This window comes from Protopterus annectens, chromosome 8.part0, assembly GCF_019279795.1.
Source record: "Protopterus annectens isolate FY-2018-M chromosome 8.part0, PAN1.0, whole genome shotgun sequence".
In the NCBI taxonomy this organism is placed as follows: Eukaryota; Metazoa; Chordata; order Ceratodontiformes; family Protopteridae; genus Protopterus; species Protopterus annectens.
In genome coordinates this window covers 1927863819-1927889894 of record NC_056741.1, presented here as the reverse complement: position 1 = coordinate 1927889894, position 26076 = coordinate 1927863819, and the positions used below count along the sequence as shown (strand labels likewise).

Below are 26076 nucleotides of genomic sequence, written 5' to 3'. Positions count from 1 at the left end.
CCTATTTTAAGCACTTCATCTCCATTACCTTAGGTTTCCTCTGCCTTCACTATCCAGGGTTTTTGCCATACAGAAGCTCTGGTCACACAACTGTTTTATACACTTTACTTTTCAACTTCTTTGACATTCTTCTGTTATACACTACCCGACATTCTGTGCCTGTTGGCTGCAGCACTTCAGATTCTATCTTTAACTTCATCATTCAGACTTCCCATCTCCTCAGTCACTCCTCCCAGATACTTGAATCTGTTAATCTGCTCTACTAATTTTTATTCTATCTCAGTTTCCAACTTCTGATTCCACCATTGGTTGCTATGATAATTGCCTTGTCTGTATTCAGATTTCATCCCATGTGTCTTTAGTTTTGCATTCCAGTCTCTTATCATCTGCTGGTGTTCCTTTTCAGGGACTACTTGTTCTAAGATATCATCTGCATACAGGAGGTTTGTTGATCTTTCCCCTCTGACCTGTTTGCTAATGTAGTCTATCAACAGTATAAATGGCAGTGGGCCCAGAGCTAAATCCTGATACATACCCACTCCCCATATTGGGAATCCCTTCATTTTAGGCTGTGCATGGGGAAGTACAGCTTCTGCTGGGTTTTCTTCACTCAGATGCTGCTGGAAATACTCCTTTCATCTGCCTTCAATATCCCATGGACCAGTCAGCAGATTGTTGCTGTTATCCCTTATGACTGCTGTCTGATGGCCATCTTCTTTATCATTCCATCTTTGCATTGTTACCTGCTAAAATTTATTTGTGCTATCCGCTGAGTTACTTTCCAGAACCTGATAGTTTCTCCGATGCCATGTTCTTTGTCATTGTGACTGCTCTCTTAGCTTCTTTTCTAGTCAGATAGTATTCCTTCTAAGCACATCCCATCTTTTCTATCTCCCAGTTTTACTTCACTACAGTTTTGATAATGTACTGTTTTTTGCATTCCATCACTAGCTTTCCTTAAGTACCTTATTTCAATGTCTGGATCAACCACATGTCTGTTTATAGTTTTCACACATGCTGTTTTGAGATACTACCATTCTTTAGCTCCACATATTTCCTGTTCTTCCAGAACTGCTAGGGCACCAAGTATTTTCTTGACTTCCTGTGCCTTCATTGCAGTCAACTTTCACAGCTGACAAAGGAATGTGGAAGGAATCAAACTATGTACACTTGGCTACAGGAAGCAGCTTAACAGTATAGACCCTTAATCCTCAACACTAACTGCCAGACTTCATACACACACACACACACACACACACACACACACATACACACACACACACACACACACACGTGTGTGTTTGTGTGTGCACGCGTGCATGTGCGTCCATGTATGATTCTTTGCACTTTCATTGAGACCACCAAATATCAACACTCATTAGATTAAGAAATAAACATACAAAACATCAAAATCTACAAAACAAATATCAAACCATGCACAATCTCAAAAGAAGGACCATTTCACCAACACCCCCATTACTGCAAATATACTAAGTCCAAGACTGCACAACACAGGAGGAAAATTAGAAACGTCTTCACCCCTGTTATCTGATTATCCACAGTTCTCTTATTATGGGGGTATGAGTTTGGAATAATGGTTAAGGTGTCTACCTTACAGACACAAGCTTAGAGACTTTGCTTCTTTCTAAAAGAAGGCCACAAGAAAAGGCTTAAAAGCATTTTACCCATGAGAACCACTGAACAGATTAAAATGAAGTGAATGAAATAAAAAAATATAATGAAATGGATAAAACTATATATATATATATATATATATATATATATATATATATATATATATATATATATATATATATATATATATATATATATAATATATTATTATAAGGTAATTATATATAAGTATTTCTGTCTGATAAAAATTATTTCCCTCATCTCATAATCTGACACTGGTGTGAGAAATGCATAAGCACCAACACACAGTATTTTCAGATGCAGCTCTCTGCACCAAGCACTCTGCTATAAGCACACACAGCAGCAAGCACACAGAGCACACTCGAGCACTCTCTCTGTCTCTCTCCAGGCCCCAAACAAGACTACACACTGACCACTTTAGCTCACTGTCCCTGTTGAAGAAGCCACTGACACCCTTGTTATTTATTTGACACACACTACACACACACACACACACACACACACACACACACACACACACACACACACACACACACACACACACACCTGGGCCCAGCTTACCCCCCCTCAGCCCAGACTAGAGAGTAGAGTAATTATGCTGCAGCAGCAGCTCTAAGCTCTCAGTCCTACAGTACCCAATTATACTTAGTGAATTAAAACTTAATAAAAATGGTAGTTTTTTTTTTTTTTTAAAAAATAACACAATGGTAGTCTTGCAAATAGCAGCAGCTTTCTGCTGCAGCCACAGTGTCACAAAAAATATATAGTACTCAAATGTTAAAAAAATCTTCTCTAAAGGCATCCACAATAAAAAGTTTAAATATATTTGTATTATAATCCTTTGATATCTCTAAACTGATCTAACTCCTTACTATCTTACTTAAGCAAGCAAGGCAAAAGTGAGAGTTGTTGAGTTCCTCACAAGGCAAGAGTGATTCCTGTGTAGGGTGTAATGAGGTATCTGTGAGAGATCTTCAGGTTCCTGCAAGAAAAAACTAAGTGAAGAATCAAACCAGTCATCACTCACTCATGGTTCCACATTAAAGTCAGCTTTCAGTGGTGGTTATAGAATGACATCACATCTGGTCAGCTGACATGATACAATGATAACTCTGCTAAAAAATGCTATCCGATCACGCAAGACTAGAAAGCTATTCAAAACTACCAAAAAACAAGTACAGTTCAAATTATTTCCTATTTCACCCCAAGTACAATATAGTAAGTTTTCTAGCCCCCAGACATTTTTGTCTTTTTCTTCAATTTTACCTAAAGATAAAAAAAAAGATAAAATTAAAAAACCTATTACAATTAGCAATATTTTTTCAATTAGCTTTTTCATTTATAGCCTCTCTTCCCCTAGATAATTCTTTTCTTAAGTTATAATAATTTTAATTAGTTATAATAATGTATATGACATACATGTATATTCTTTCTATATAGCCAGGACTCCACAATTGATGCTTTTTAATACAATACACTTTACAAATACATTCTATACATTCTTAACACACACAACTGCACAAATCAGTGTGATAGTCAAATGACATAAAATTCTTTACAAAACTCCAGCTAGCTATGCCAGCATATGTTACACATGCACTGCCCCACTCTCCCTGGCACAGATGGCACTACCTCATATCATCATATTGAGTATATATTAGTAAACAGATAATTGGTAACCATGCCTTTAAGGAAGTTACTGATACTGGGATTAGCATATCATGTGACCTTTTTCTCTTGGCAAGTTCAATAACGGTGTTGTACACACATCAGGTTTAATGTGACTTATTTATCTGGATTATATACATGTTTTTCCACAGCACATATTCAATGTGGTGCAAGGTTCAGCCATCTATCTCTAGGCTAACAAAATATCTTAAAAGTGTGAACCATATTGGCTGGGTAATATTTATATTAGCTGAGCAATGCCTTGTGATGTAAAATGGTCATCTGCCTTGCTTTAAATTCTGACAATAATAATTCTCTTACTACAATTTACTAAATCACCCATTCAGAGGTTTGGGCTGCATGCATCCCAGACACACAGCTTGAATTATAATGTCAGAATTCACTACAGTTTGAAGAAAAATGGAAGCACAATTTCATACTTTCAAAAATATTGAAAACGATGGCCATTGTCATTAGCAGCAAATAAATGAATCTACTCTAATACTAATTTAAATACTTTGTCCAGACTAACAGAAAGTCTAATATAATCAGGTACTAAATTAAATATTTATGCAGTTCTAATAAGAGAAGAAAGTATTTTTATTATGACAGTAAGAACTGAAAAGGTTTGTTCATGTCTCCCACTATTAGCCACCTCCCTTAAAATTTAAAGGTCTGTAAGCTGAACATAGTCTGGTTATAGATAAGGTTTCACAAAGAAAATTACCAGCATCCTTCAAAGTTACTGACAGCATACAGTAATACTGCAGTCAGAAACAGAAAACAAAAACATATGTATCTTATACTGATGTTCCACAATGTATTAATCACCCTGCATTACTATAAGTATTTATTACTAACCATTATTAAATTTTATATTGTCCTGATCCAAATGAGTTGATGGAAACAAACACATTTTTTTACGATTTTGTTTTTTCTGGTTAAGATATCTCTTTCTGTCTCCTAGATTATGAGATTATAATGCCCTTCTCATTTGTGAAAAATATTACTTGCATTTTGCTAGATTTTTTTATTTGTTTTTATTTTATGTATTTGTTATTCTTTTGCTCACTAGGTGAGCCCACATAAATGTACGTTTTCTGGAATGACCTGAAAATAGGGTCTGGTTAAATGACTCGTATAGACTTAAACAGCAAACAAATGGGGGTGGAAGGGCTGAAGCTCTGTACCCTTTATCCTGAACTACTACGTGAAACAGTGCATTAACAGCTCAGAGCTTTAATCCTCAGTGCTAACTGCAAGAAAAATGCTTTTCAGAATTATTGTTAATTTTGACAATATCTAAAAAGAATGTCTGCAACATTATTTCTGTTGCACTCTCTGGGCTGATTAATTTTTCATGTTTTGAACACACTAATGTGTCATTTTTTTTTCGGGTGATAAACAGTGTTTGCATTTTTTTCCTTCAAAAAGCTAGGAGTCAGTTAAAGGGAATCATTTTCATTCAGCCTGTTTATTTTTTCTGTCACCTGTCTCTATCTTTCTCTCGCTTTCTGTTTTTAACTTTTAAAACTTCTCAGAAAAAAGAACTGGGAATTTCAAAATCACTCAATAGAGTTAGAGTCCTGGGAAGAAATAAAGGAGTCTGAAATCCCAAAAGATTAATAGGCTTATCACCCCAGTGGGAAAGAAAGTCCAAAGGGCTACAAACACCTTGTTGTGTGGGATTTATCTGGAACAAAACTTCAGAATCTGATGTGTGATGTAATATAAGAACCAGAGAAACAGATTTATAAACAGTCTCAAAATATTTCATGCAAACCCATATTGCTGTGTCCTGAGGAGAGAAATTGTTAAGCCATGTTTCATTTGTATATGGCAGTGAAAGGATCATTCTGTAGGAAACAAAATATACTCTGGAAGAGGACATTTTTTTAGGAGAATGCGGTCCTTTTAAGCTTTTATAAATTGCTCAATGTGCTGGTTTAAGCACTGGATCCATAAATTCCTTTGTTAGTAGCACCACTTTTATAGGTTCATAGGTAGGTACAGCCCAGCCAAAAAGGTACCCTGGCTTTTGCCACCCAAGAAAATTATTTTCCTGTGCCACTGTCGAGCAGAGCCACAGAGATGATCCCTGGGATGAATTTCATATTTCCCATCCAATCATCAAGATTTTTCTTGAAGAGTGCTAATGAGGAGCTTTGTTTGATATAGATAGGCAGTTTATTCCAGAGTATGGGAAGTCTCTGGGACAGGAATCTATCCCTACAGCATGTTTTGTTTATTGAGGTTACCTCTGAGTAGGTGATATGCAATGGAGTAAAGCTGGAGTTTTTTGAGACGGTCTATGGCTTTGGTGACTGCTTCAAAGAAGTCTATCAGGTTTAGGAGACATGATCTGCCTTTTACAAACCCGAACTGGGTGGGGACCAGAGTTTGGAGATTACCAATGTCTTTGTTTATAAGTTCCATGATGATATGTTCCATGGCCTTGCAGACCAGGCTTGTCAGGCTAATGGAGCGGTAGTTCCCGGGGTCCATGGTGGCTCCCCCCTTGTGGAGTGGGAAAACCTTCGCTGTGCGCCATTCAGCAGGCACAAAGCCTGAGGTGAGGCTATGATTGAACATAATACTTAGGTGGGGTGCCAGTTTGTTCTGTATTTCATGTAGAATGCAGCCTGGGATGTTGTCTGGTCCCATGGATGCTGTGTTCTTGGCTTTGGTGAGTGTGGTTTTTACCTGTGCAGTCATAATTACAGGAACTTTGCATTCTTCCGGTATAGAGATGGGCTCTTTAGGGGGTGAGAGGGGGATAAAGTTAGCACTTAACCTATTTGCCAGGATGATGGCAACATCAGTTGGGTCTGTATAGTTAGTGCCATTGTGCTGTAACTCAGAGCAGATCTGAGTGTTGCCATTGAGATTCTTGACATAGCTATAGCATGCTTTGTGGTTGTCTTTAGAATCAGTGGCAATTTTGTTTTCGTAATTAGCTTTGGAGGATTTTATCAGGGATCGCAGCTTCTTACTGAGGCTAACCAGGGAGCTCCTCCACTCATGGGATTTTACTGTCTTTTGCAACAGTTTCTTCCTTCTGTTGTACAGTTTGTTTATGGCAGGGGACCACCAGATTGGCTTCCTTTTTTTGGAGGATATCGTCTTGGTTCTGTTTGGGATAGCACGATCCATGCACTCATGTAAGTGCTTATAAAGTGCAATTGTGTAGGATTCAGTAGTCGTAACTGTATTGTCCATCTGCATGGGTTTCATGAAATTCACCACTTCTGTCTTAAGAAGCATGAAGTTGGCTTTGGAGAAAATTTTTACCATGGTTTCCTTAATGGGGGGTGGGGGCAGGATGTGGATATCTAGAGTAATTAGCTTATATTTGGATCAGACCAATAAGGCATTGACTCCAGGTGTGGAACACCGGTCACTCATGTTGGTAATGACTAGGATATTGTTGCCCCTGGTGGGGGTGTGGATAAGTTGATCCAGGGCATTGGAGTTTATGAATTCCAGAAAGCGTTGAGTGAAGTAGTTGGTACATGAGTAGTTTTCCCAGTTAATGGTGGGGCAGTTGAAATCACCCATTATTAGGGTGTTTGGTTGAACCCTAATATTTTCCAGTACATGAAGAAAAGAGGAGTGGGAATCCTGGGGCATGGTGGGTGATCTGTAACAAGCTACAGTTTGGATTGCAGTTTTGCCCAAAGTTAGTTGCACTTGGATAACCTCGGCTGCATTATGCTGAGCAACTAGCCTGGAGGTGTGGATATCCTTAATGAATATGGACACATCTCCACCTTTGGTGTTCCGGTCCAGGTTACATGGCCGAAAAGTGTGGTATGAGTTATAGCCTGGTAGTGCAGGGGTGCTCTCTGGAGCCTTGAACCAGGTCTCAGTCACTGCACAGATATCGATGTTCTCCATTTTAAGGAGTGCCTCCAGTGAGTGCATTTTGAGATTTAGACTTCTAGCATTGAGTAGCATCACCCTCAGTTTTTGCTTCCCTGTTCCTGCTACAGTGGTGAATTTGTTATTTGAACCTTGCCTAAAAAAGGCACTAGAGGAGCGGCAAGAACCTTCAAGGTACTGGCCCATAAACAGCCATTTAGTAAATGTTACAGTCTCAACAAGTACACTGCCAAATAGCCAGTCATTGAATAATGCAAATAATTCTATTCAGATTAAAGCAGTATTATTTAGCGCAATGGTATGAAACTAACTCAGAATACTAAGCTCTATATAATATTGTTACAGTTTTCACCACATGAATTACTTTGTTACTAGTGGTTCAGTACAAATCATACCTGGTTATTATGGTACCATAACATAAATGTTATATAATGCCAGTGTAATATTAGTCTTTGTTTTTACCCTGAGTCATGAATGAAAGATTTAACTGAAGGCATAGCCATAACACATGCTCTGGTCTTTTCATATGCACTTTTAGTACAATATTGTTGTAAATGTGGTGATAGCCATTTACCAGCCAATATACCTCCTCTGGCAATTATCCAGGAAACGTACAAACACATGTTCATATTTTTGTTTGAAAGGTTAGATGATCTATATTATAGCTAAATGTGTGCTTATAATTGATATGCGGGACTTTGATATTAAAAGCAAAGTACTACATGAAATAACTATGGAAGAACAGGTTTGGCATTGTTTACAAAGCATGATGTTTGGACAGTCAGTGCAGGCAGCATAGTTAAGTAGTACAGATGTTTCTTTGCCATCTTAAACTCATTTTCAAATAAAACTGGCACAAATTATCAAAATTCAAAAGGCTCTTTGTGTCCAAAAAACTGTGAATGACATAGACAGTAAGCATTCAGCATTTTCTTCTCTGCGTCAGACAAGGTTTTCTACACCTCCTGTGCAGGAGACTTTGCACCGAGCACCTACAGTTATTACATCCTTGTCTTTACAACTCAAACTTAAGCACTCCCACCAGACCACAAATTAGGAGTTTCTGGATCCTGAAAACCCTTTTTATGTGTAAACTATGAATGATCATAAACTTCCCATTTTATTTTATTGTACATTTATTTCAAAGCATCCTTCTAGTAATACCTACTGATGTCACATTTGAAACTGCCCAAGGTCACCATGGCACCACAGGCATGTTTTACTTTGAGGATCAGTAAATTGTATTAGAAACACAACTCTAAAACTGATATGTTTCACTATAAAGGAACACTGAAGTCTTAAATGACAAGTACAGCTCCTCCAAATTCTGTACTGTTCATGTTAGGGGTTAATTTATTTTACAAAGCAGTAAACTTTATTGAAGAAATGAAGACTATGGTAACACCACAAAAAATGCAGAATTAATATAAAACTAAAAAAAAAAGACAAATTATGTCCAATAAAGTATCCATCCAAATTAGATAGAGTATTATATAATTCAAATTATTGCTGAGCAACAGTTAAGATGTCACATTATCCCAACGAATCAAAAATATAGGCCAAAGTATATTACACTCATTTTCTAAGTGATTTGCCTCCTCATAAACTTGCTGTTTATGTAAATGAATAGCATCTTTTCTATTTCAGTCTACCAAACTAGAGTCCCAGTATTTAAATGTTATTATTACAATGATCACATAAACCATTCTAGAAAAATAAAATCTCTTGTTTTTAATATGCCCATTTAATTTGTTAAGACTGAGTAATCAAAAGGCCAGGTTATCCCCCTTTGGTAAATAAGGGACTATTTTCACTCCAACTGCAGTACAGTCCTTTGGGGGTTAAAATGTTATTAAGACACACCTGTCTGGCAGGATCCCTGGTCTACCTTACTTTCATACTCTCCTAGTTCCTACAGCAGAGATTTCCTTGAGCAGACTCTGATACCTAGTAAGGCTACCTGTCTGGTATGTATCTTCCCTGCATACCCTATGCATGGGTTTAGTGCAGTAGGTTTTACTTTTCTTCTGTTCCTCTACATATCAATTGGTACTCTTTATTCAAGCCTTGTTTTAACGCTTCAGGGTTCTGGATCCTCTTTTTTCTTGGTATCACAACTGCCAACCCTGTCTGATAGGAGGAGGAGGAATGAGTGGGTTAACTTCATTTTGTTTGTTTAAATATGTTGAGTCAGTTTCTCTCCCACTGCTGTCATCAAAATTTTCACCCCCCAGCACATCTTCTTCAACTCAATAAAACTTAACACTAGGTACATCCACCTATGTACCACTTACCCCCACCACAATCACATCTAAACTTATATTTCTATGAGGACAATCCATTTCATAGCTTTTCAAGCAAAATGTGTTACTATTAGTTGTCAACATTCATTAAAACATTCATTAAAACATAGATGAGTAAATTCTTTCCTGGCCTTACCTAATAATCTGTTTCATGTCAAAATGAAATGAGGTATGTTTTATCCATCTCAAAGCCAGTAACAAAGGACATAAAGGAGTTTCAGGCAAGGACTGACTTAAAGCATGTTTCATAACAGATAGTGAGATCTGGCCTAAGCTATTGTCAGAAATGTAGGAATTAATATCTAGGTACCCAACATATAGGAAGGAAGAGCTATATATATATATATATATATATATATATATATATATATACACACACACACACACACACACACACACACACAAAGAGAAGGACGTGATTGATGCAATGTTGACAGCATTCATTAAAGATAAATCACAAACATCTCCTATGCTTGGTACAGAGATTCACATATCATCATGGGGGTGATAAAATATTCAGAAACTGTTTACCTCCAGCTGGAATTATCATCATCTTTGGCTGAAGATATATTAGAAAGAGATAGGGCTATGATCATGAGATTACTAACACTCTTTCACATGAAAAGTTTTGCAATGGATATTTTTATGGATCCATTAATCCTTTTTTTCCATCTTCCACATCTGACTTCAGGTTAGGTAATATTAGTGCTTTGCTACCCAGCATAAAATAAATGACTAAAACCCCAAGAATAATGTACTGTTCAGTCACTCCAAAAAAATCTCATAATACCTTTCCATAATTCATCAGTTAAAGTAAAAAAAACACTGAACAAGTCTGCATCTATTTGGGCACATACATACCAGTGACTGGTAATGCTGCACTAAGTAATGGTAGTGCTTACAGAATGTGCTTTTCATGACCAGTTCATTTTCAGACCAGTACCACAGCTAACTATAAGCAACCTATAATGGGAAAATTTTCAAAGCAGTTGCAATCAGGTGCCCCCCCCCCAAATTCTTGCACCTCACAGTTAACGCCACAAACACTCCTGTGACACCCACTTATGAAATGAAGCACTATGGAGCACAGTCCCATTTCTGCAGGGATGAATATCATTCAGACCAGTACATCATGCTGGGCCTGATAATGTCAGTAAGTGATGCCAAAAGCAGTGCTGCCTACTGGCTAACATGATCGATCAAATAATCTGCAGACTGCTTTCTACTTACTGGAAAACCTCACTACTGTCAGATCCCCAACAGTTTGCCTCTCTCTCACTCTCTCTCTCCCCCTCTCTCTCTCAGGATGTCTCTGTATGCATGTACATACATAGAAGGACATTGGATGACTACTGCACTGCCGTGTGTTACTGGCTACATGAGAACTCATTTGCTCAATGGCAGCACTGAGGCTGCACGGGTTCTTATCTTGCCTAAAGCCTTGATAACATGTAATGCCCATTGCTCCTATGTAGATGAAAACATATGGCATCTCAGATGTGAGGTAAGTTGGCTACATCATTAACCTAAAGTAACTTGATACAGACTGAAAGAAAAAAAACAGTGCCCTCACCAAAGGCAGTCCAAAAAGGTGTGCTACAAAGAGCCATTACTGGACCTTTACTATTTTTCTTCTGTGCAGACAATGTGTACTAATAGAGGGAAGAAACAAAGGTCTGTTCATAGTTTGATGACTCAGTATTTTCTCTGTTACCTCCTCTGAATTCTGTAGCATAGCCATCAACCAGAATCAGGGACAAATCCAGAAATAATCAATGTCAAGGACTCTTCAGCACTATGGACTTGAGAACTTGACAGAATAACAGAATATGAATTAACATGAATTTTCTAAAGTAAAATAAGTCTCACTCCAGCTGGACATGTAATCTGCCTCTTCCAAAATCACCAGTTTTAGAAGGGATAAACAATTTTCAAGAAAAATAAGGTACAACTGAGAGGTACGTTCTATAGAATCTTAACATCAGAAGAGCGCCCCATGCCTAGACCCATAAGTCTGACCAGCCTCATACAAAGCCATGGAAGGACTTATGAAACTAATCCATCAGGACATAGGAAACCTCTAAACACTGGGCCCATCGCAGTTTGAATTTGTCAAGGGCAGGTCATGGTTACTCAATCTGGTAGATTTTTTTGTAAAGGTCTCTAAGCGGGTCGATATCAACATTTCGAAAATTTAATAGTTCGAATCACTAAATATCGAACTGATCAAAAGAAAAGGATGGCAGGTACTCCACAATAATCGAAGCAAACCACTGAATATAGATTAAAATGTACTCTTTATTCCACAAAGTAAGTGCTTTCGCATCTCCAAGGACGCTTCTTCAGACTTGAAAACAGTTACAAGACACACAAAATCATTTTAAATATATCTTCACTTCTATCAAAATCCAATAAAATGTCTGATAAAAATCACATGATGAAAGCTCTTAATTAAAACACTTAGTTACAGTCCTTTTGGACTGATAGCATAAGTATATATGGAGGTTTCCATATGTATATGCATATATATAAAATGTAAATAGGTTACAAAATACATATTCTAAAATTCTTTCATGTAAGACAAAAAACTTTAATGAACTTGTATACATATAACTTATAGATCTGTTTCAGTAACACATCCTAAATATTAAATAGGTCTATATACAAAAATAGCTCTATGTACAAAAAATACTTGTAATAACAAATTTATATTCATAGACAATGTAATGACTAAGCATGATTCAATAAACAAAGAAGAGCATATGCATATTCCTTGTAAACGCATATGCAAAAATATGTTAATAATTATATCATTGGGACTTGAAATGATCAAACTATTAAATTTTCGAATGCCGATATAAAAAGGGGCAAGGCCCCTGCACTCCCCCACACCCCCCACTACTTAAATATACCAACTCCGAGACCGCACTACATTGTAGTAATGGAAATCTCCCCTTATGGAGATTTCCATTTACCCGTTCGATGACCTGCACTTTCAGCATTCTCGCATCGACAATATCGTATTCGATATTGTCGACATTCGAGATGCTGATAGGATCCCCTCTAAGCAATGGATGAAGGCAAAATGGTATACACCACATATCTTGACATGGCCAAAGTTTTTTGACACAATTCCCGAGTCAGGCATAGTAGGAAAGCTAAATAAACTGAGAATAAACCCCATGCCACCCTCTAGATTGGCAACTGGCTCACAGATAAGATGCAAGAAATCAAAATAAGGGAAGTTACCTCTATAAAGAGATCAGTCACAAGTGGAGGCCCCCAGTGTTCAGTGGTGAGACCTCTCCTGTTTGGCATCTACTTTTCTGAAGAAAAGACCAATATCAGAGGGCTCTAGTTGACTATATTTGCAGATGACTGCAAGTCACTGAATTCCCAAATTACTTAGTCATCCTGCAGGAAAATTTATCCCAGATAAATGACGCCTATCAAAATTTTGGTCTAAAAATAAAATGCCAAAAATTGCATTATTGTATACTTTGGGAAGTCATCTACTCAGGGAAATACCACATTGACAATAAACCCCTAACAGTTAACCCAGATGTTTTGGATTTAGGAACCTATGTGGACAGTAAACTAACTTTTGACCACCATGTGTCCACTGTTGTAAGAAAGTCCTTCTATACTGCACAGCTTATAAATAAAGCTATTGTGTCTAGTTCTAGGGATGTCATTGCCCCCCTTTACTCAGCTCTCATTAAGTCAGTCATTGAATATAATACACCCACTGGCATGTATTTGTCTAGACACATGCAACAGCTGAACACCAATAGAGATACTTACTAAAAGGATGCAAAGCCTAAACAACATGATCTACATAGACCGACTTAAAACCCTGTCACTGTTGTCAGTATCCTATACTGTTAAGAGGTCACCTGTGTCTGGAATACATGTCATCCTCTGATCCAGTACTGATGGATTTACTGCATACCAGCAAGTCAAATGGCATCAGAAATACTTGTTGCAGATTCCCAATTAATAAGTGTGCTTTTATGAATTTTATTTGTAAATTGTTTTGAGATATTAAATGGAATTAGCAATTCAAACCATAGTTTTATGTCAACATTGGAGTTTATGAAAGATCTAAATAAGTTGTAGATATAATTTAAGTAATTTAGATTGGTGGGTTTTGAAGCATTATTTTAAAAATTAACACATAATATGTGCCAAAGCATATTCTTGTGATTATTCAGTGGTAAATTTTTTGTTAATTTGTTTTCATTTAAGAAAATAACCATATGCAAATTTTTCCAGGCAGAGGAGAATTTTGGATTTATCCAGTTCAAAATTATTTTAAAGATAGAGGCTTTGATGTATGTAAAAACTTTATATGCTGGCTCTAAAGTATAAAAAGCCACAAAGTATTAAGTAGTCATCAAGTTATAAATGGATTTGATAACAAATGTAGATTGGATAAATCTCCAAAGTATTTTACTTTACTCTGAAGATCTATGCATAAATATTAATGATTCATCCTTTAAATCTAAACCAAAATTTATAAACTATGTATATGAATAGATCTATAACAATTATAACTGGTCAATTTCAATTTCTAAATTATATAAAATTATAATGGTCTATAAGATTAAAACTGACCAGAACTTTTGGAATTTTATAACTAAAGGTTTATCAACAAATATTTCAAATGATTGTAAAAATAACATATTATATTCCATCAAACTAACTTCTAATGTTCAAACCTGGAGAATTTTTACTTGGAAATTTCTGCATAGAGCCTTCTACACTCCCAGTAAAATAATAAAATGTTATTTGTTGGAGATGTTCTTTAAGTTGTGAAGCAGATTGGTTACATATTTTTTATGACTGCATCAACAAATATTGGGATGAAATTGGTAAATTTCTCCAAGCCATTTTTAATGAATCGTTTGTTTTGACAAAGTCTCCAATTTTTCTGAATGTTAATGAAATAGTAACAATGAATAAAAAAGATCAATATCTTTTGTGGACTATTTTGGCTGTAGCTAGAAAGTGTATCACAAGGAAATGGAAATCCACTACATTTCCCTGCTTTGAAGACTTTTTGTCCTTATTAAAAGAGATTGCACAGAAGGGGATAAAAGTCAAGGAACAAAGAATTTTTCCCAGAAGCTAGACAAATAACCCTTGGAACAAAATACTTTCACTTATTGAAACGGCACAAATGGATACAGTTTCTACCATATGAGATCAAAGAGACATAGAATTTTGTTGGATTGTGAAAATAGTTTTTTCTCTTTTCATCTACTGAATGTCTTTTTTTTCTTTTTTCTTTTCTTATTGGGCTACTTGTAAATAATGTTATTATACTACTCATTATTGTTGAATTGTAATTTAAATTACTGTTTTTCTTCATAAACGAAATAAAAATTATTTGAGTAAAAAAAGAAATACTTGGAGAAAAGGTTTAGATCTCTAGACCTTGAACAGAATGGTTTGGAGGGGCAGTTATATCTTGCAGAAGATAACACTGCTCTGGAACAGACCCCCCCCACCCCCACATGTCCACATTAAAGAAAGTTCAGCCCTATCCATATTCAAGCACAACTTGGATCTATGGATGGGAAACAGAAAATGTACCCCAGAACTGCCACCTGTACTATTAATGGACAGAGGCATCTCCTAAAAGCTTTATTCCATGCATGGGTCCCCTCAAATTATCTATGGTATGATCAAAGTTATTCTCAGTAGAGGTAATACTGAGCTATTGATCATGGGATGGGTAAGGCCAGTCTAACACCAAATTGGATAGATTAATTCAAGCACAAAAAGGGAAACTGGCTAGACTTAAAATGACCCACAAGGACAGCTAGTCTAGTACTTACCTATGAACGTATGCAGTCAAGGAGATAATACTTCTAAACAAATATTTCCTTAAGACCAGAAGAGGACTTCTAAATAATAAAAAAGAAAATGTTATCTCTTCTGATTAATAATTCATAATGTTAATCCTCAACCGTTTGAGTTTTCTCTGAGGCATTCATACTTTGTGCTTTCATTGATAACCATAACATTTGTCCAGCCAGAGTGGCAGGCAATGATTCAGGTGTAGGTAGGCAATCGCCTGTACTGGATTGAAATTTTTTAGTATTTTACTTGCTCTCCACTGAATGGATACCTTGTGTTTATGGCTGCAGTGCAGGGCTAAAGATCAGGTGAACACTCACACCTACCCTCACTCCTGGCTACAGTGTTTATATATATATATATATATATATATATATATATATATATATATATATATATATATATATATATATATATATATATATATATATATATATATATATACCTTCCCCCATCAGCCTACAGCATTCATTTGCCTGAACTTGTGACTTGGCCATCTACCAGAAGGCATGTGACCAGTGAGGCTTAGACTATATCCTCCCTCAATGTGGGATAGTTTTGGCCCTTTATTAATATCTGTCCATGGAAGACTTCTGTAGCCTCATAGCCTCCCACTCAAATAAGAGTCGTTTATATCATATTTATAGTTTTATGCTTGTGCACATAAAAGCTGCCTAGTTAAACATTTTCACCTTTTAAGAATGCCCTGCTAAAATATCTCTCTGACAAATCAGTGAGCCAGTACTATGAAATGGATACTTACCTTCTCTTCTCTGCATGCTTAATGTCTAATCAAATAACATTGCTCCTTACAAATGCAATCTTCAGCTAACATGGAGCACCATTAAAGGTACTGCTTTTGTCACATTTCTCACATCCTGTTTCTCATTTATCTTTACTAACATACCCCCTACATGTCACTGTTACTAGATCCTTGCATCTTCTTATAGAGATATTTATCCTTTTTTGTGCAACTATGTGAAGCAAAATGAAAAGATAAAATGTGAAAAATATTTGAAAGCACAAACTTTCTGTTTCGTACTTCTGTAAAATAAGTAAATTTCAGTCACAAAGATTTTAAAATAAAGTTTAATTCTATATGTTCCTCCTCCTCTCAGCCAAGTAGAATCCCTTAACTGATGTGAAAGTTAGCAATATAATCTTGTTCTGATGTTTTTAAATTATTTTTCAATAGTTTTTTTGAAGATACTGTAACTGCATACCAGCATTCACACTATATTCACTAAAAGGACACCATCTGGATGATAAATAACCTGCGTGACCTTTCTTCTGTTTCCCTAGACCCATTTGCCAGGGGTCACCTTCCAAGAGAAATCCATGAAGTTGCAGAAGAAAGTAGTCACTTGTAAAATAACATTACCAAATTCAATTTAACAAAAAGAAAAACATGTAATTACTTTCTATAGTTATTTAAACCTGCATTGAAATCCCTCCCTGCTTCTACTGCTCCAAGCAATAATTAAGACTTTTAGTCATCTCTAGTTGGAGAGGAAGGTACCAAGACTTAAGCCTATTAAAATTAGTTTATCCAATGAAGTTATGTCACTTTGGTTTCTAACTTCTGTGAATTTCTTTCAGGTATAGGAAATAAGAGGTTTCAGTTTTTTTGCTTATCTCACTGTATTTTCTTACAGGGATCTGAATCCATTTATCTTCACATTCTTAATGTTCACTAAATTTTTTTGCATTTAACCCAAGGCCGAAGACTCAGACTGACAGATAAATCTATTTTACATCAGACCAAATTGAGTTAACATCACATAAGCCAACTTCACTGGCACACAAAGAAAAACCCTTTACTATCCCCCAGATGACCCAAACTCAATTTGCAGCTTGACCACCCGTATAAACTGGCATAGGGGTAGAGGGATGATGAGGTGGAGCCTGCTCACCTGTTCCTGGGGCACACAGGTAAGGTGTAGGCAGTAACTGGTCATGATATCACCACCATGCTAGTAACCCAGTGCTATAGCATAGAGTGGCAGACAATTTGAGGAATGTATTACCACAAATGTAGGGCAGTTCCTTCATGAAGCCCGTAGCATGATTTTTTTCTTGTGATGTCAAGCAGAAATGAAGTGTAAGCTAGGGTAAGAGAGAAGCCCACTACAAGCAGCAGCATGAAAACTCCTCACTAGGCTCTAGCCCATTTGTGATATGTGATAACTTGTATGCCTTAAAACCTATACACTGGGAACTGGGGGCCACAATGGATGGAACAGACCCTCCTAGTGTTTTAAGAGGACATCGCACATAGGGGACCACTGAAAAAAAGGAACATCAGGGAGCTGGCAATGAGGGAAGCCAGAATTAATCAGAGCAGCTGCAGTGTGGGGTGCGGGGGGGGGGGGGGACAATTCAACATACACACAGTTCAGTGGTGTTAAAAATTATTTAATTTTTAACACTACTTGTATGGCTCTTGATGTCACCTCCAGTTGAACGAAAAATAATCAGTATTAGTCTGTGATACTCAGTGATAGCTGTAATAGTCTACATTGAAACTATCCTGTCTGTTTTAAAATGCTGTATGAAAGCAATAGGTACTGAATGTTGTCCTCCAGAATGATCACAGCTACAGCTCATCTCTGCCCCCTAGAAGTTTAGTTTATTTATTTAACATTTGTTTACCAGGAAAGTCCAACTTGGAACAAAGCCAATGTGCAGTGGCGGCCCATGGAGAAACACTCCAGATGTATGTCTTTGAGAAAACCCACATGAACACAGGGAGGACATACAGACTCTAAACAGAAGGCACTCCAGCTGAGAATCGAACCAGAGAACCTCTTGCTGTACCGCAACAATGCTATCACTGCACCACTGTGCCATCCATAAGGACTTAACTGTTTTTTAGTAGGAAGTTTTAGCATTAAGGTATATAGGTTTACCTTGGTCATTGAAAGCCTGCCTGCACAAAGGAAAGATAAGTAGCTGCATGTATTTAACACACATGTCTCTGAATTCTATTAAAAAAAGACTTGCATAGTTCCTCTAAACTGGATAGGTGTATGTGCGTATAGAAATAGATAGACAGATAGATAGGTAGATAGATAAATAGATAGATAGATAGATAGATAGATAGATAGATAGATAGATAGATAGATAGATAGATAGATAGATAGATAGATGCTTATATGTACAAAACAGTCTGTGATTAGGTAGATCTTTCAGGATTGAACTACTTTTGTAATATTCCAAAATTAGCATAACAGGAAAAAAAGCCTGCTTTGAAAGAAGCCAGTTTATTTTCTGTTTGATACACTTAAAGAGCAATGTGCAAAGAATTCTCACCCAGAATCACTTGTGGCAGGTGATGCATGACTGTTGTTAGTCGCATGTGCTCAGAGACTAATTCCCGGAACCGCTCCAAATTCTTGAATCCAGCAGTGGTATTCTGCCAATCCTGGCGTACCTCTTTCATTGTGTGGCACACCGTTCTGACATCCTCAAGGGCAGAGCACAGCTGCCCTAGACCTAGTCCCACTCCTTCCAAGTAGGAATGAACAACAGACTGAAAAGACAAACAAAGAAAAGCTTTGCTTAGAGCAGGAACTTGTTACAGCAGTAAGACCTATGACTTGGTGTGTATCAGAACAGCTTATGAACCACTTTGTTAAGTAAAATACTATGTGTGATAATGAATATTATCCAAATGAAGTCTGCAACTCACATTAAATAAAGGTATGAAGTATAAACCTGATAACATAACTTAGCAATGCAGTAAAAAAATTTAATATCGTACTAATTAACATTTCTCTCATTGAATATTAGATAGTTTTGTTCTACAGTAATATAAATGTTATATTCTTTCACACAAAAAATAAAGTGTTTTTTTTTTTCCTGAAAGAGTAATTGGCTGGACTTCACAATAATAGATATACTTGACGTGTAATTAATAAAGCCATGCAACAAAGTCTTAATTTCCCTCCACTCCTGCAATTCACTTATCTAAAAAGAGTTATTTTCTAGATTTACCAAGCTAGAAGAAGTATTTAAAGGGTGACTGGATTAAGGAGTGACAGGATCTGCCTACTGCTGTCACTCTAAACTATCATCATTACATGCAAACAGCAAGTGTGGAACACATATTTATAAACCAAAAACCCAACTTACAACAATAAAATCTACTACTTGGCATGTTGTTTGTCTGTTCTCCCACCCAAACAAACACACACACACACACTATGTGAATTACCCAGCATAACAACTCCATGTCATAATCCCACCACAAACAAAGTTCAGTTTTGTTCCCAAAAGCTGATGCATGATAAACTGGATGCCATTTACATGTCTGTAATCATTACTCATTACTATTTATAACGATTATGATACAGAGATGGATCGCTTTATGCAACAGATTTATTAAAAAAGTATTATCAATGTATTTTGTATACATGTAATCCCTCCAGATAATAGCAATAAATCACAGCAGGTGCACACAGGGTACAATTTAGATAATATCTTGCTGATGCCAGTACTGTCAGCTTGCCATTCCTCATGTTTCCGTCCTGGATGTCAGAATAGAAATTTGGGCATACCTCCAAAAATCCCTGCTTTTGCCTAATGTTTCCCTCAATTTCCAAAAGCCATAATGGACAGCATACTAAAGAATTGCTTTCTGCTGTTATGGTATATAATTTATAATAAAGTATGTAGAATTCACCAATGGGAGTCTTCTGGAATATCTTTTACAAAGGAAGTTCATTCTCTGGCTTTTACAGAATGATTAAATGAGAGCTGACAATGTGGGTAGCAGGAATCAGATGTTGCACTTTAGGGTTCATGTAGATTACCCAGTTTGTTCTTGTTTTATTGGAGTTTTTCTCCCCGGGCCTCTGCTGAAAATAGGCTCACACCCAGAAGGACTATCCTACTCAACAAATGTTAAATAAATACATAAAATAGTGCACTCTTCTTGTGGATTACCCATTTCCCCACCCTAGTGTGCTGTTCTTGTGGATTACCCATTTCCTCACCCTACTGCGCTGTTCTTGTGGATTACCCATTTCCTCACCCTAGAGTGCTGTTCTTGTGGATTGCCCATTTCCTCACCCTAGTGCACTGTTCTTGTGGATTACCCAATTCCTCATCCTACTGCACTGTTCTTCTGGATTACCCATTTCCTCACCCTAGTGCACTCTTCTTATGGATTTCTATCCAGTGTTTGTTGAAGCCTTCAAGTTAAGAGCATTTATAAAGCATGCCATATAGATCAGGTCCCCTGTCCTCAGTGCCTTCACGTCATTTGTAGAACTGGTACAGAATACAAACTTTAGTGAGGAGTTAACTATGCTGCAGGTATGTCCTCAAGCCCCACAAGAACAGATTTAGCTTGGGAGTCTCTCTTATTTGCAAATAAACGGTTCTTGTTTTCTGACTAACTCTGACATATTCTTGTCTGGAGCTGGTACTACTACCTTTCATTATGTCATCTATATTACCATTGCAGATATGGAATGACCAGTAAAGAGGAATACTGGGCAGCAGGAGGCAGGGAGACAATGCCAGTGATGTCTGCATTCTTTGTAATCTTCCCATTGGTGTTCTGGTTATTGGTAGTGATGTGCAACCCCCCCCCCCAAATAAAAACAGTTCTGCAGCTAGATTCATAGATGGCCTCAATAGCAATGTCTTGGAAGTAATTTTATGTACTTTACATTCTAGAGCTACCATTGCCACTGGAACTTGGAAGCCAAAGTTCAGTAAAAGGAAACTGGAATGAAGTAACTATCAACTATGTGATTGCCTTGGTAAGGTGCTTTGACTGATGCTTATTTTGCTTATCTTTGAGTCCTTGATCTAAATGCTGTTTCATAAAATATGAAGTCTGTTGCTAGAAAGGGATCCACAGCAGCTGTCTGATTCACTGACTAGTGTATCACCAGCATAAGGTCATAAATGAGTGTAATTAGGCCTGTCATTTTGCAAATAATATAAAAATGAACACAAATTGTTTTTTTTCCAAGGGGCAAGCATCTGTGCACTCCCTGTGAGACGTATACTTTCTTACTTTTTTATCCGTTCTTCAAGGCCATTAAAACTATGAGAAAGAGAGATCACTGTCCAGAAATGCTAAACCTGCTTCACTCATTTGTTTGAGGTATACTAACATCAGACAACCACAAGCCCCCCTAATTTCAGTACATAACAATATAATTGTACTTAAATGCAAGTAATAAAATATAAGCAGATGCTAAACTGAGTTATCATGCTTCAGCAAATGTGACTTCAGCCTGGTGATCCAATATGTGTCTTTAAGGCTTTAGGAAAGCAGAATGTGTTTAGTTTTTATTAAGTTCTAACAATGTCATAAGGCCAAGTCAATGGTGTGGATCTCTGATCTGATAAAGGATGACATTGCTTTGATGTGAGGGTGGTGACTGCCATTCATAGGTCAAAAGGAGATGTCGTGAGAAACTCATGTTTCACTCTGAGGATATCACACAATCATCTTCAAATTCAACAGTACCTTTCCCTAGCTATGAAAGTAATGTCACCATCCCACTTGCTTACCACAATACCACTGCAATAGCCTCCACCTTCTTCAGTACTCCTGCAGGCAGTAGCTATGTGCACATTTAATCACTGACAATAAAGTGGCTGAAAGTAATCAAACCAACCGTGTGGTGTACAGCTGTGACAGTCAGTGACTGCAGACCATCAACATTATGGCTAGGCTTCCCTGACATTGACGAAAATGAGATTTTATAAGGCTCAGACTTTATCATACGTAATATAGAATGGTCTGTGGGCAAGTTCAGTTGCAGTCTTAGTTACCATAATACTTTTTGTTCAATTTTATTTAAAATCACCTTTTCTTATGTCCTTATAAATAATTTCAAGCTCAAAAAGGAACATTTTCTATGCGTTCTTTATTATTTTTCATATGTCAATAAAGGGCATTACCTTTTTTTTTACTTTTAATATCATATATATATGTTCAAGTATCCTTTTTCTGAATGTACAGGTGGTCATGCCAACATAAAATGCATCACATATATTATAACATGCTATGTATATTAAACTGCTAGTATCACAAATAAAACTTCTAGTTACATAAATAGTTGTATCTTTATTTAAACAAGTGTGTGAAGAATTCACTACATATCTACATGTTCTACATATACCATATGAAAAGTGCCTGTTTCTTTTTTAGTAATAGCTAAACTTTTTTTTTCTTAGTATTATCACTTTGTAACCAGTCTTTCAGCATTCCACTTTTTTATACACAAACTTTGGCCATTCAACTATTTTAAATAATCCAGGATTACCTCTGATAATTTTCCAATTAACATAGTTAACTGAAAATATAAATGCGCTATCAAAAGTCATCACAAAGGTAAAAGTTTATTTCTTTTTTACCATCATGGAATTAGTGCCCTTTGTTTTAAATCATTAAAATAAAATAGTAGGAAAATCTGTTTTCCTTCTATTAATAACTTCAAATCCTGTATCCTTTAAGATAACCAGTTTATAACCTCTAATAATAAAAAATCTAATATTTTCAACTTCATTTAAAAATATCTGATTATCACTAATCAGTCTTGAGGGTCTTATAAATTAACCTTTAGGAATATTGTCTTTTATGATTACTATTGTAAAGTAAATAATTACCACAGTCTTTTTTATGAAAAAGAGAACTTTCTAATATATAATCATCTTGATTTATTTTAATTTCTCGCATCTAAAAAATCAGCTTCAGTATCTGCATTTCCTAAAACAAATGTAAAAAAAAGTATTTGAGGTATTCAATCTATTAACAAATGCTTTGCATTCTGAATGAATTCCCTTGTATACAAAGAATACATCTACAAATCGTACATAGAATAACAATCAACGGTAGTATTTAATTTTTCCCACAATCCCATTATAACAGCAGCCCACATTACTACACCTTTTAACTGCTGGCAATATACCTTATTAGATGTAAATAAATTCAATTCCATGAATAAACATGTTATTTAAAAAAATCCCACAAATCTTTAATAAAATGCAAGATTTAACAAATGATCCAAATAAATGGAAATACTGTCAGTAACTGAACAAGATCCAGAGACAATAAGTCTAAAAGGAGGTATAACCTGATTATAGGACTCCAATAACTGGATCAGTGTTATTGAAAAAAATATAAACATTAAAATCAATAAATCCTTGTGTCAACAAATCTAATAACATAACAATGAATTCATAACATCACTGAATCTTAGACAAAGTGATTGATGCTTATTCTTCTTTGTTAGCAAAAGAATATTTTCAATAGCTAAATTATAATTTTTAGTATAACTTATAACCTAATAAGATTACTCATAACTATTGCAATGTTTAACCACAATGGAAGAAGTACTTTAAAGGTGTTAAATGATATGACTAATTTGTACTTCATGAAAGCAGATAATGGTGGGGGATGGTGGCTAAGTATATCAAATATTGTAATTTAGCTAGGGAAAATATGTTTTTATTAACAAAGAATAATATGCATCAATCACTTTGTCTAAGATTTGGACTACTGCAGTGGTGGTGCTGCGGTAGCATTGTCGCCTCACAGTAAGACGTTGTTCTGTTCAATTCTCAGCTAGACCGTCTTCTGTGTGGAGACATGCATGAATGGGCAGATCTTCTTTGAAGATTGTGCATCAGAGCTGACAACTCGGCACATAATAAATCTACTGCCAATCATTAGCGGACCGGAGTTCCGCTGTGGCGACCCCTAACCGGGTAAAAGCCAAAAGACACGACAACAACTTTGTCTAAGATTCAGTGTTATAAATTCATTGCTCATATGTTATTAGATTTATTGACCCAAGGATTTATGGATTTTAATGTTTATAATTTTTTCAGTAACACTGAAGCAGTTATTGGATTGCTATCTGACATTCCAAAATTGCATAAGAATCAGTTATACTTCATTTTCATCCCATTGTCTTTGCAGCTTATTTAGATTACTTATTAAATCATGTACTATACAATTTACAACATGTTATTCAAGATTTGTGGGATTTTTAAATACATTGAGGTTGGCTAATTTTAACAGGAAAGAACTTATTTTTTCACAATTTACATGCAGTTGTTACATACATCTAGTCCTACTGTGCAATGTTTAGACTTTTTAAGATTTTTTTCTTACTAAATATATAAATTGGATTGATAGTATTAAAATAGCATGTTTATTAAATGTAAAAAAGTTGGTCAATATCAATTCCATTAATAAAGTATATTACCAACAGTTAAAAGTTGTAGCAATCGGGGGCTGTTGCACCCCCATATGCTAACCTTATAATGGGATGGTAGAAAAATTAAATACTAGTTTTGATTGTTGGATATGATTTTATTCAGTTCTATGTACAATTTGTAGATGTATTCTTTGTATACAAGGGAGCTCATTCTGAATCTAAAGAATGTGTTAATAGACTGAATACTTCGACTACTTTTTTAACATTTGTTTTAGGAAATGCTGATACTGAAGTTGATTTTTTTAAATGTAATAATTAAAATCAATTGAGATTATTATAAATTAGAAAGTTCCCTTTTTTTGTAAAAAGATCTTGGTTAATAATTTATTTTATAATAATAATCATCCCACATTCATAAAAGAAAATATTCCTAAAGGTAAATTTATAAAAGCATCAAAATTAATTAGTGATGATGAGATATTTTTAAATAAAATCAAAATATTAGATTTTTTTTATTAATAGAGGTTATAAATGCACTTTGCAACTTCTTTTGATATATGGGTGAACAGTGTCAGTTTTGAAGAGTGATATATTAAAAGGGGTATTAGGCAGGGGTGCCCTCTAATGAGTTTCTTTTCATTAGTTATAAAAGAGCTGATGATTTTGGTTATAAGGACATTAAAAACATTATTACATGAAGTCGGGGAAGAGGCCTTTTTTTTTTTTTTTTTTTTTTGGGGATGATAGTATTTTGATGACATAAAACATTCCTAAGGTGTTTTCACTAGTACTGTAACATTTTTGAGATTTTCAACAGGTACCCGAGTTTGAGATTAATAAGAAAAAATAGAAGGTGTTAAGGGTAGGGGAGGGACATGGTAGAGGGTTGTGTGGGTTGATTCATGAAGGTTGAACTTGGTTACATTTAGGATTGGCAAAAGGAAACACAACTGAATAAACTAGTAATCAGAATGTAAAGTGGGTTAAGAACAGGTTGGAAGAATTTAATCATCCTCTCAGGACACTGTTTCCCTCCCTGATGGGGAAGAGTAACATTATGAGGACTATAGGCTTACTTTTGGTTAGCTATTTCATTTGGAATATCCCTAAGAGTGCTTTCCATCCATGTCTCCAAGAACTCCAAGATTAAGTAGAGTCTTTTATCTTAAAGAAATCTTAGAAAAGAATTACCAAACAAAGGTTGCTAGCTCCCAGAAAACAACTAAGGTAGGGTTTACCTCAGATTTGTAGTTGGGTCTCGGCCTACAAGTTAGCACAGCTAATGCAATTTTGACAGGACAGAAGAACAATTTGGTCTATAATAATGAAGACAGGGAAGAGTGTAACAAGTGAAATAAGCAATTAGTGTAGTACTGGCAAAGTGTTATGATAAAGTGATCAGCACCCATCCAGTCATCCAGATTGCGTTTGAAGAGGGCCAATGAGGTGTTCTGTTTGATATGAAGTGGGAGTCTGTTCCAATGGTGTGGTAACCTCTGGAAGACAAATCT

The 26076-nt window shown here is 36.0% G+C and overlaps 1 protein-coding gene across 1 annotated transcript in view; it reads right to left on the bottom strand.

The window, feature by feature from the left end:
* LOC122808586 (exocyst complex component 3-like protein) overlaps positions 1-26076 on the bottom strand; it is a 507273-nt gene that overhangs the window by 281094 nt on the left and 200103 nt on the right. Inside the window, exon 3 of the mRNA XM_044079542.1 lies at positions 18687-18906. Within this exon, the coding sequence (XP_043935477.1) occupies positions 18687-18906 (220 nt within the window). The remainder of the gene's footprint in view (positions 1-18686; positions 18907-26076) is intronic.